Source organism: Rhineura floridana, chromosome 1 (genome assembly GCF_030035675.1).
Source record: "Rhineura floridana isolate rRhiFlo1 chromosome 1, rRhiFlo1.hap2, whole genome shotgun sequence".
Classification (NCBI taxonomy): domain Eukaryota; kingdom Metazoa; phylum Chordata; class Lepidosauria; order Squamata; family Rhineuridae; genus Rhineura; species Rhineura floridana.
This window is the reverse complement of record NC_084480.1, coordinates 275,647,548-275,659,732: the sequence shown is the minus strand read 5'-3', so window position 1 is coordinate 275,659,732 and position 12,185 is coordinate 275,647,548. Positions and strand designations below refer to the sequence as shown.

The window sequence follows — 12,185 nt, the reverse complement described above, 5'->3', positions numbered from 1 at the left end:
AAGAGGTCAGGAGCCCCCGTAGTGAAGTATTTCAATAGTTGCCATTATTCTATTGCCAAGCTTAAATTTATACTTTTCTAGCATCTTAGTTTCTGCCCCTCTTTTTTCCTGCGCATCAGGACAATCAGATGCTGTGGCACCCCCATTTCTTTTAAAGCATTTCATAGATCTACATAATCAAAGGCTTTGCTGTAATCTATAATGCACAGTGTGATTTCCTTCTGAAATTCCTTGCTCCGTTCCATTATCCAACGTATATTTACAATATGATCTCTGGTGCCTCTTCCCTTTCTAAATCGAGCTTAGACGTCTGGTATTTCTCGCTCCAAATATGGTAAGAGCCTTTGTTGTAGAATCTTGAGCATTACTTTACTTGCATGGGATATTAAGGCAATAGTTCGATAATGGTGGCATTCCCTGGGATCCCCTTTCTTTGGAATTGGGATATATATTGAACGCTTCCAGTCTGTGGGCCATTGTTTAGTTTTCCATATTTGTTGACAATTTTTTGTCAAAATTTGGACAGATTCAGTCTCGGTAGCTTGTTCTATTGGAATGCCATCTGTTCCTGGTGATTTGTTTTTTCCAAGTATTTTAAGAGCAGCTTTCACCTCACATTCTCAAATTTCTGGTTCTTCATCATATGGTTCCTCCGTGAATGAATCTGTCATCCTGGCTTCTCATTTACAGAGTTCTTCAGTGTATTGCTTCCATTTTCCTTTTATTTCATCTCAATCAGTCAGTGTGTTCCCCTGTTGATTATTCAACATCCCTACTCTGATTTAAATTTCCCTTTAATTTCTCTAATCTTTTGGAATAGGGTTCTTGTTCTTCCCTTTTTGTTGTCCACTTCTATTTCTATACAATAACTATTGTAATTGTCGCTAGTACTAGTCGCTGTATTGTTGCATTTAGGGTTCTGACCGTGTTTCTGTCTCCTTTTGCTTTTGTTTTCCTTCTCTCTTTAACCATTTTAAGCATTTCTTCAGTCATCCATTGAGATCTTTCTCTCTTTTTAACTAGAGGTATTGTCTTTTTGCATTCTTCCCTGATTAAGTCTCTGACTTCAGTCCATAGTTCTTCTGGTTCGCTGTCAACTAAGTTTAAAGCCTCAAATCTGTTCCTTATTTGATCTTTATATTCTTCTGGGATGTTATTTAAATTGTATTTTGGCATTAGGATTGCTTTGTTCTTCTTTAGTTTTACTCTGATTTTCAATATGACCAGTTGATATAGCTGTAAATTTTCAAGCAAGGTAATTCTGCTAGAATTCTGTTGGATGCAGCAATTTGGAACAGGCGTCAAATAGGCATACATTTGTGATCATGCTATTGGTCTGACACAAACTTTTGTAATGCATCCTTCACCAGCATTTCCCCTTCTATCTGCAGGAGCAGCTTTGGTAGTCCCCCAGTTGGCGAGGCTCATTTAACATTAACAGGAAATCGAGTCTTCAGTGTCATCGGCCCAGTTCTCTGGAATGCTCTGCCAACAAAGATTCAGCAGGCGCTTTCTGTTTTAACTTTTAAGCACCTGCTGAAATCCTTTCTTCCCTCCAGGCTTATGCAGGCAATTAAGAACATGCTTTTTTCCCCACAACAATTGACCTTTGTTTTTATTGTATTTTTAATGTTTTTTATTCTATTGTGGTTGTTTTAAACATGTTATAAACAGCTTTGATGTTTTTAATGAAATAGCGGTAAACAAATGTTTTTATAAATAAAACAAACATCTGGAGGGCCAAAGGCTCTCCACACCTGGGTTACACAGGTTGAACGGGCTATATAGTTCAAAACTAAGGGTTGTATCCAATGTCCATCCAACTCAGAGTATACCCATTAAAACTAATAGACCTTACTAAGGCTCATTAATTTCAGTGGGTCTACTCTGAGAATACAACCCTAAGAGAAATGTGATTGTCCTATGTTAAGCTAGCTACTATAATCCTTGAGGTTAAACAAGGCAGCAAGTATTAATACATACTGATTAATTTTTCTAAACTAATTTTGAATACATTCAAGGGTAGCCTTCGGACCCTGCTATCTGAAATAGCTAGTGATAAATAAAAAGGTTGGCATTATAGCAATAGCTGTGAATGACCCAGATCACTTCTGTACAAGCTCGCTTATTCCTACATATAGGAAGTTTATCATGCATGCAGAGAGTTATCTAGAAAAAATATCTAGGCATTGCTCTCATTTTTAATAAATGCTAATTGAAGCAATTGGTAATAGGTATTTCACCTTCAACAAGAAAGGAAGTCTGTGGATCAAAATGGGCAGTTGCTACAATCTCAGCTAACAGATTTAGAAAAAAGACATGCCGAAGTTCAACTGGAAAATTCAAAGCTGCAAAGAGAAAAAACTCACTTGGTGGATCATATTTCTCACTTACATAAAGAGGTAAGTATCCTTCTCAAGCAGTAATTCTTTTTTTAGCCTACACTCCCAGTACAAGTGAACCTTTCTCCATCATGCCGTGGTGGACTGGATGAGGGTCAATAAACTGAGCTTGAATCCTGGAAAGACAGAGGCCTTGTGGGTGGGTGGTTCTCATGTCTGGGACACAGGTCAATTGCCTGTCCTGGATGGGGTTGCACTCTCTCTGGAGGAGCAGGCATGCTGTTTGGGATACTCTTTGATCCATCTTTGTCACTAAAGGCTCAAGTGAGCTCTGTGGCCAAGAGTGCTTTCAGCCAGCTTTGGCTAGTATGCAATTGTGACTGTTCCTGGACCGTGCTAGCCTGACCACAGCGGTCCATGCATTGGTAATCTCAAGACTTGATTACTGTAATATGTTTTATGTGGGGCTGCCCTTGAATCTGGTCCAAAGCTGCAAATAGTGCAGAATGCAGCAGCCAGACTGCTCACAGGAACAATTACATGTTACCCTGCTGCTGAAAGAGCAGCATGGATTGCCAATTTGCCACTGTGCCAGATGCAAGGTATTTGTGTTAACTCACACAATCCTAAACAACTTGGGCCCAAAGTACCTTAAGGACCACCTGACTTCCTATGTTCCATCTTGATCACTGAGATCTTCTGATGGGGCACTCTTAGTAGTTCCTTATGCCCCTACTAGGGACCAAGCCCTATGGCAGGCCCTGCCCTGTGGAACTCCCTACCAATAGAGGTTCTGCATCCCTTCTTTCTTTCAGGTGTCTCCTGAAAAGTGAACTTTTTAAACAGGCTTTTTAATTTGAATTTTCTTTTCCAAGCAATGCAGTACTTATGGGTGCTTTTATTGGTTTTAATTATGTTTTTAATTCTGTCATGTTTTTGTATGTTGTAATGTCTTGATATACTTTTATGAAAAGTGCAGCTTATAAATATTTTTTATTAAATACATCGAATTCTTCATACACCACTTTCACTGGCGCAAGATGTAGGGAAGGTCATTAACTTCAGGCCCAAACTAGACCATATTGTATAGGCCAGGGATCACCAGCTCCTTGCCCGTAGGTGCCATGGCACCTGCAAAGGCCTTTAATGGTGCCCCTGCTGGTAGCCCAGAATCTGAACTTAATTTTTTTTTTAAAAAGCACAACTCTAGCCCTCCTAGAAAGAAAGTGATGGAAGAAAATGTGCAGGTACCCTTCTAAGCGATTTTTGTGAAATGAGCCAGCCTGGTTGCTCCTGCCTGTCAGTGTTATTAGCCAATGAGTGAAGTCAGAGGTGTGATAAGTGAGGCAATAGAAATCCCTGAGGTCCTAAAGAGCTGCCATTTCCCCCCCCCCCCGTTTAGTGCACTTTTCCTGTTTTGTCTTTTTCTTCTAGTCCTTGGAATTTCCAGTTGGCCCTTCCTTTTTTCCTAGCAACCAGAATGCATCTTTCCTGTGCAGGGTTCAAATGAGATCAGGTAGTGCCTAGATATTATTTTCTGTAAATACTACTACACAGTAAGTGTGGGTTCAAGAATCCCCCTCCTGCAAAAAGTGAGAAAATGTTTGCAAAGAGGCTTTCTGCTTTGCAGGAGCTAAAAACCAGGGGCCCATTAAGAATTCATGTATAGTTAACTTTCAGCACAATGGTATACATGTCTACTCAGAAGTCTTTGTATTTATGGGGCTTACTTCCAGATAAGTGGGTACAGTAGACAGTTAGTAGTAGTTTATTTAAATCTGTGTATAGCCGTTGGCTGTTACAGAAGAGACATAATCATTTAAAAACATCAATAAAATAGGATAATATACAATGAAAACATTTAGTAAGGCTGTACATCCGTGTTTAGTTTAAAGGATTCTGTAATACAAGCATCTATGTTAATTACAGGCTTTAACATGCCTGGCTCTGAGATTCTTTGCCGCCACAGCAAAATTGGCGGTAGACATCATTATGTGAGGCTGATCTGAGGATAGCAAAAATACTATTATCTGAGCTTCATTTAAATCTTTATTCTTTGGAATCAGTGGAACCAAAAAATTTTTCCTAGGGCCATCAAATAGGGGACAGACTAACATGTAGTGGATTAGGTCCTCGGGAGCCTTACACCCTGCGGGACATAGTCGTTCTGCATAAGGAATACCGAGGTATCTTCCACTTAAGTAGGCAAAGGGCATGACCTGAAATCTTAATTCAGTAAATGCTCTACGGAGAGCGGCCTTAGTTAGGATATCTAAATAGGGTGGCCATTCGTGGCTGGCTTTAATACGTGGAAACCAGAGGGAGTAGTGGGTACAGGATGGCAGCCTAGGCTTTGGTTTAGTGTTGGCATTGGGAGAAAATAAGGTTCTTGTATCTTTAACAGCTATATGTCAGGCAGAAATTCAACAGGCCAAGCCTTTCTACTATGGAAATATAACTCTGGAAAAAGCTGCACTATGATTACTCTTTAATCTACTCTACACAGCAGCCATTTTGCGTTATGTCACATCCCCATGGCAGCCATTTTATGACTGGTGCCCCCAGCACTCTCGAAATTTGAAAGGTGCCCTCTGGTCCCAAAAGATTGGCAACCCCTGGTGTAGATCATATTGTGAAGTGTGTGATCACATTTTGTCTGTGTTTTGAATAGCAGATGTGGAGAGTGGGGGTGATCAAATCAGGATTGGGGATGTGCTGCTTAACAACCCTTTCCCTGCTACACTCCTAACAAGATTCCCCTCCTGTTTGCTATTTGCCATAGGAGGAAAGCTGCTATTGGTACAATTGGAACTGCAGCATCAGATGAGGGGCATAGGAAGAATTTATCATTTCCTTTTATTTAAAATATCTATATACTGCCTTTAAAAAGGTAACATCCTTGTCAAAGCAGTTTATAAAATAAAAACATGGAACAGTGTTATACTATATGTATATCATCATTAGAAACATTCTGAAATAAAAATATCAGTTACAATTTAAAATCGTAATTGTAAAATATAAAACTAGCATAAATTAAAAGAGTTTTAAGGCCCATTTAAAAATAGTCAGGGTGGGAGCTGTCCAGGGATGACTGGAGCCACTGTAACACCATGAATAGCCATACCCCAGCTAGGTGACCCAGAATGATGCCAGTGTTCAACAATATTGAAGGCTGCTGAGAATTCTAGAAGACCTAACAGGGTCACACTCCTACTGTCTACTCTCCAGCCCAAGTCATTCACTCAAATCACCAAGGCTGTTTCTGCCCCAAAACGAAATTATAATGGATCCAAATAATCAGTATTCTCCAAGTCCCCTTAAAGATGAGAAGCCAAAAAATTTCCAGTAGATTACTAAAAAATTATAGGATAAATTAAAACAACGGGTTTAACCACAGTATTCTTAAGTACAATGGGAGCTGCGCTTTCTCTAAAAGAGGTATTAACCACCCCTAAGATCAGATGGTAACCTCAGTTCTGGCAGATTTAAATATCGAGGAAGAACATGGATCCAAACAGGTGGCAGGCCTCATACCTCCAGGAAACTTGCCCACATTATCAGAGTGAAGAACCTAAAACCTATCCAAAACAAAATTACTAGGCAAGAGCATTAGCTGCATCCAACTCCGTTAAAAATGGTGGCATCTAAATGAGAATGAATGTGGTTTTGCCTACCAAATGAAATTCAAATTGTTCACCGCTAGCCTTAGGGTTCCATCTGATATCCCGAGGCTACAGAATGGCTTCTTACTACTCAAAAAACCCTCTGACATTGTGCTGATGCAATGGTGACAGGAAGTATGATTGCTTTGCTGCCATCATCACCACAGAATGAGGCCTGAAATATACCTAATCATGCTTATCAAAAGTTTTCTTGCCACCAATGCTGTAGCTGTCAGCCTAATTGTTTCATAGCCCTGAGCTGCTCAGGTCAACATGGCTGATATCACTCTACAATTTGGTTGATGACACTTGGGGTATTCCATGTCAGTGCTACTCAGAGTAGACCCATTAAAGTTAGTAGACATAACAGGTTTATTCGTTTAAAAGTGTCTGCTCTGAGGACTTTGTTGAATAAAACCCTTGTATTGATGGCCTGGGTCTTCTCTACATTATAAGCAGAGACCAATCTTCAGCAGAACTGCCTGCTAAACTGCAGGAAACCACCCATGAAACCTCTGGAAGCCATCTGGATCCATCAGCCTCTGAGGGAAATGATTAAAATTGGTCCACCATCTCTGCAGGAGCTAAGAGCAGCCAATAGGTCACACTGATCACAATCCATCTGTAACAATCGAGCTATTTCTAGCTTCCTTGCTCACAGATTATAGTCCCCTAAATCAGTACAGAAAACCAAGTCTAATTCATGTCCTGCCATCTGCATTGTGTTAGATATTGAGATAGGCCCACGACTGTTATAGTTGTGACAGTGATCACAAGCCATCCAGACAAGGCAGCTTCAGCATGTAAAGTCCCAAGGCCAAAGCCCTGGAGCCCTCAACAGCATCTCCATCAGCTGGGACAGGAAGACTGTTAGGCAACAGGGTAAACAGTACACCAACAGAATCCCTATAATCCCCAATCCCAGGTTCAAAAGCGGCCAACAGTTGGGAGAGGGCATCTGACAAGGTTGACTGAATCCTTACAGACTAAGGCCACCCCCACCCCCCCAAATGTTGAGCTTGGTGCTGTACCTGATAACCTGGAAGAGATTTGAAAGTTGCCACATTCTTCCTGTATTAGGTCACAATTAGTCCTCACCTTTCAAATGGCTGACCTGGCACACACCAGCAGCATCTTAAGGCCAGTGAGACTGCTGTTAAGCCACCAGAGTTATTGTCTCCTTTAATGCACCAGAAACAAAACCATTTTATTGCTATTTTTATATTTCTTTCCACTGTTATTTCTACTTTTATCCTGTAAGTTGCTCTGAGACACTCCGGTGTAAAAAGCAAGTAATATAAAAATAATAACCTGGTACAAGCTTCTCCAACGTTTCTGGTTCATCAGTGTGGAAAACAAGATGCCGCATTGCATAAACCTGTGGAATGAACCAGAAGGGCTCTTCTTATGATACACTGTAGTAGAACTGCCAAACTGATATTAAATCCACTTACATTGCAACAAGCCCCAGTCGGTTTTATCCCATTTAACTTGATGGAAATAGATTTGGAGATATCTGGATCTTGGCCTGCATTTGCTACAGACACCCAAAGATCAGACTCTCCATTGCTACATGGACAACCACTTTTGAAATTGAGGGGGCAGCTTTTCAAAGGAAAAATCCCACTAGATACACAAAAGGTTTTGAATTTACCTAAAATAGTGCTTTGGATCCCAGATGTGAGCTTCACAAAAGGAGAGAAAATCATCACTGCTTGCACAAAAGTTTTTAAGTGAAAAACCCATAAAATACTAGACATATCTAATTAGTTTTTATTAATGATCTATTTTTTATTTTTTGTAGGAAGTTTCTTGTCAGTAAAATTAAAAAGGGTTTTTTAAAAAAAGAGTTGAATGGAATAGGATGGTGATAATAAAAGACACAGGATTGTATTCATTGCTGTCTGTGCATAAGTTGAACAGACTTCTCCTTATGCAATGGAGCTCCTGGTTCCACAAGCCCTCATCAGAATCTTCTCCAGAGGATTGCGTACTCTCCAGAGCAGAGTGCGAAGTGTGTGAAAGAAAGGTGAAGTCCCATGATATTAATGAAAAATTGCTCACACAACATTGGATTCAGCCCATTGTTACTTGAAAATGATATTCTTTTGAGAATTGGTGTTGTATTATACAGCCACAAGAGTGGCTGTATATTATAGCCAGCATGGATTTTTCACATTCTGTAATGTTAAATTGAAAATACCCCCATGCCATTCTGATGCTTCCCATAAGCTCTTTTCAACTTACAGTCCTGAACTAAGAAGCGCTTGCTTAACAACCCTCTAAATTTTCATTGTCATACACAAAACAGTCAGAGAAAATAGAGAGTTCAAAGTGTAAAACGAAAGAGAAAAACCAGGCCCCTTTTGGACTTTTTTCTGTCACCGTTCTCATAATTTGTTGAAATTAATTAAAAATCAGCCATGTTCACAGCGTACCTGTAATCCTATTACTGACCTTGCCCCATACTCTGACCTTCATCTTCTGCAGTTTAAAAGTTAAAAGAATTCCTGGCTGATTTTTAATTAATTTAAGAAATTTAGCACTAAAATCAATGATAAGGCCAGGCATGCTCAGTAAAAACCAACTATCAGTGTTCTAAAAGCCAGACTCACAGCTGCTGGGCTTCCCTAGTCGGGGGCCACACACACACCAGACCTTTATTTCACTTGAGACAGTCATGGCTTTCCCTAAAGAATCCTGGGAAGTGTAGTTTGTGAAGGGTGCTGAGAGGAGACTCCTATTCCCCTGACAGAGCTCCAGTGGCCAGAGTGGTTTAACAGTCAGCCACTCGGACTGAAGCTCTATGAGGGGAACAGGGCATCTCCTAGCAACTCTCAGCACTCTTCACTAACTACACTTCCCAGGATTCTTTGGAAGAAGCCATGAGTATCTAAAGAGAAATAAAGGTCTGGTGTAGACGTGGCCAGGGACAGCTTTGGTTTAAATTTGGGTGGGAGGCTACATGTGCCTGCTGTAGAATAAAAAGGTGGGGGAAACCCTGAAAAACAATGATACTGTTCACAGTATTTTCCTTTTGGAAAGGAAAAGGGCTTCCCCTCTGCCAAGTGCCCTCCCACCCAATCTCCTCCCCTTCCCCTTTCTCCTTCCCCTTCCTCCAGGGGAGTTTCACCAATCCTAAGCATGATTGCACAGAAGTAAATCCAATTGAACTCAAAAATCATGCAAATGATCAAACCTCCCCTCCCCTCCTCCCCCTTCTATCCCTTCCCTCTTCCATACTTTACCCCACCCCCTTCCAATCCCCTCCTTCCCCTCCCCCTCCCCCATGGTCAGTTTCACCAATCCTAAGCATGATTGCACAGAAGTAAATCCCATTGAACTCAATAAGCATGCAAATGATCAATCCATTCTCAGAAAACTTGCACAGGATCCCATTTCTTACCTCCTGGATTAAAAAGCACAGAAATTCACTAAGAGGCAAAACCCCTTGCAGTTTAAGAATGTATACATTTGCACATGTACACAAACTTTGATCTTTGAAAAGCAGGGAAATTGGGCAGCTCTAGTGAATGCATCTGGGGAGCAAGAGACCTCTCTGAGATATTATTTATATTTATTTATTTATTATCATTATTTTTACCCCACCCTTTTTCCAAAACTGGAACTCATGGCGGCTGTCCGTGTACTGTCCTACAAATTTGTAAAAATGCAAACACAATTTGGGTTGGTCTTTCACAGTCCAACCCACTTCCTGAATAGCTTGGAAGAATTTGGTAACATGTGCTTCTGCGCATATGATGAGAGGTGGCAACACCTGCCATCTCCAAAGATGGAGTATTACATTTTTATGTGTTTGTTGGTGTTCTTACTTTGTTTCTTTTCTGTATTACTACGGTTTCTACAGAGAATCTAACCTAGAAAATTATATTTCTCATTATTCATGCTAGAAATTTGTGTCAAATTTATTTTTATTAATTTCAAAGCCTTTTTATTGGTCAATGTCATATGATGGTGAAGACAGCCTTTTGTGTTTCAAACTGGAGGTTATGTTCTATTTCTATTTTGGGTGCATTAACCGTTGAATCTGAAACTGCAGTTTGATGTAAAATCCGACAGATTACAATATGTTGCTACTTAAGCAATGGCTCTAGCTGCTGGAAAAAACAAACTTGGCCTGCCCAAGATGCATGTTTTCAGCCAGCTATGCTTAAACTACTCCATTTAATGCAAAGTGGACATGGGCAATTAAAAAGAGCGCACACCTAGAATTTTGCTAGAATATATTTTTTTAGGACTAGTGCCCATGGCACTTTCTCCCAATTCCAGTTGTGCCCACTGGCCTGAAAAGGTTGGCAAACCCTTGCCTATTGCTTACAAAACCCTTAAGGAGCAGCCACAGGTCTGTGACAGAGCACACTGTCCAACTATCTTGTCCTCCTTGGAAGCCTGACTACATGTTCACTTTTGTTGCTATTTATCTCTTTTTAAATTGTGTTTAAATTTTTTAAATTGTGTTTTTAAATTGCTTTTTGAAAAATGTGTTTTTAAATTTGTATATTTGTTTTTAATGTTTTTAATTGCTGTAAACTGCCCAGCGAGCTTCGGCTGTGAGGCGGTATATAAATGTAATAAATAAATAAATATCTTGTGCAAACTTAGACACTCCTCATGTCCAATGGAAACTATTCTGCAGAACAGTCAGTGCCATTATTCCACAATTGTTTTTGGAGCTTTTTTTGTTTAGTGTTGCGAAGTGTTGCTGTACTTCACAGAAAAAGAAGCAAAAGAGAATTTACTATAGGAAACTTCACAAAAATTACAAAGTAAATCAAACATTTAAAGTGGCTATCTGAACTCTATCAACTGTCTTCATATAATAATAAATAATAATAATTTAATTTTTAGGCCGCCTATCTGGCCGAAGCCACTCTAGGCGGCGTACATATTAAATTCAATAAAATACAAAATACAGTAAATACAATAAATACAATAAAATACAAATAATCATCAGTGACAGAATAGCAGCAATTGTAATACATAGCAGCGGGGATTGAGTATATAATTAGCCCATCCCAATAGTCTCAAAGGCCTGACCAAACAGCCAAGTTTTTAATGCTCGGCGGAAGGTATCCAGGGAAGGGGCATGTCGAAGATCGAACGGGAGGGAATTCCAGAGAGTGGGGGCCGCCACCGAAAAAGCCCTCTCTCTAGTCCCCACCAACCTATCTACTTTTGTTGGTGGGATTGAGAGAAGGCCCTGCGTGGCAGATCTTGTCGGGCGGCATATAGTTGCTTCCTCCCTGCTAAAACAAGATCAGTACAGCACATGCCTTGTTTGTTATTTGGGCTGTTTGCAGGTATGGCCACAACTCACCATATGCTCAGAGGCACATGTTACCAAATTCTTCCAAGCTACACAGGAAGTGGGTTGGACTGTGAAAGACCAACCCAAATTGTGTTTGCATTTTTACTAATTTGTAGGGCAGTACAACGTGTCAGAGAGGAGGTCAGGTCTCCTGCTCCCCTGGTGCATTCACTAGAGCTGCCCAATTTCCCTGCTTTTTAAAGTCTGATAGAAATATCTGTTGGCTATATCTATAATCTATAGAAATACGTATAATTCAGCATCCTATGGAGCTTACATTTAAAAGCTCACATTTGTTTTTGTTTTTGTTTTAAAAAGGTTGATTTCACCAGGAAGCCAAAAAATTAGCAGGATTTCCAGTCGCTAGAGCACTACAACTTCAATGCTGTACTTAACTGTTCCCAGTTATTAGCAAAATCAGTTTTAAACTGTATTCCTTGATGCAGAATGTAATGGTCTCACCTGGTCAAGGGACTTTATAGAAAGCTACGGTTGTTAGGGATCAAAGAGAGGGCTCCTTTCCCAGCTAATCCAAGTTCCTTAACTCCGTCTTACTGGGGATGGTTGTATAAATTTCAGACCCAAGTCCCTACTCAATATGAAAAGTCTGGACAAGTCAATTCCCCATTGTCACAAACTGTTCTTCCTATGCCACTAGCTTGTTGGAATGCTAGAACTTATTTGGAGATGTGTCCAAATTCATTAGTTACACAGTTGAACCCTTCTGTCTCCCTCCTCTGCCCTCCAAAAATAAACTGGAGCCCATAACTACAATGGCAATAAATTCCAGAGGGGTAGCCATGTAACAGCAGCACCTTCAGGGATTCCTTTAAAAAAATAACACATTTACTG

At 40.2% G+C, this 12,185-nt stretch overlaps 1 protein-coding gene across 4 annotated transcripts in view; it reads left to right on the top strand.

Annotated features, from left to right (window-relative positions):
• LOC133372894 (trichohyalin-like) overlaps positions 1–12,185 on the top strand; it is a 34,011-nt gene that overhangs the window by 20,759 nt on the left and 1,067 nt on the right. For all 4 annotated transcript variants that reach the window (XM_061602045.1, XM_061602035.1, XM_061602065.1 and 1 more), the window contains one exon: positions 2,235–2,402. In XM_061602045.1, the coding sequence (XP_061458029.1) occupies positions 2,235–2,402 (168 nt within the window). The remainder of the gene's footprint in view (positions 1–2,234; positions 2,403–12,185) is intronic.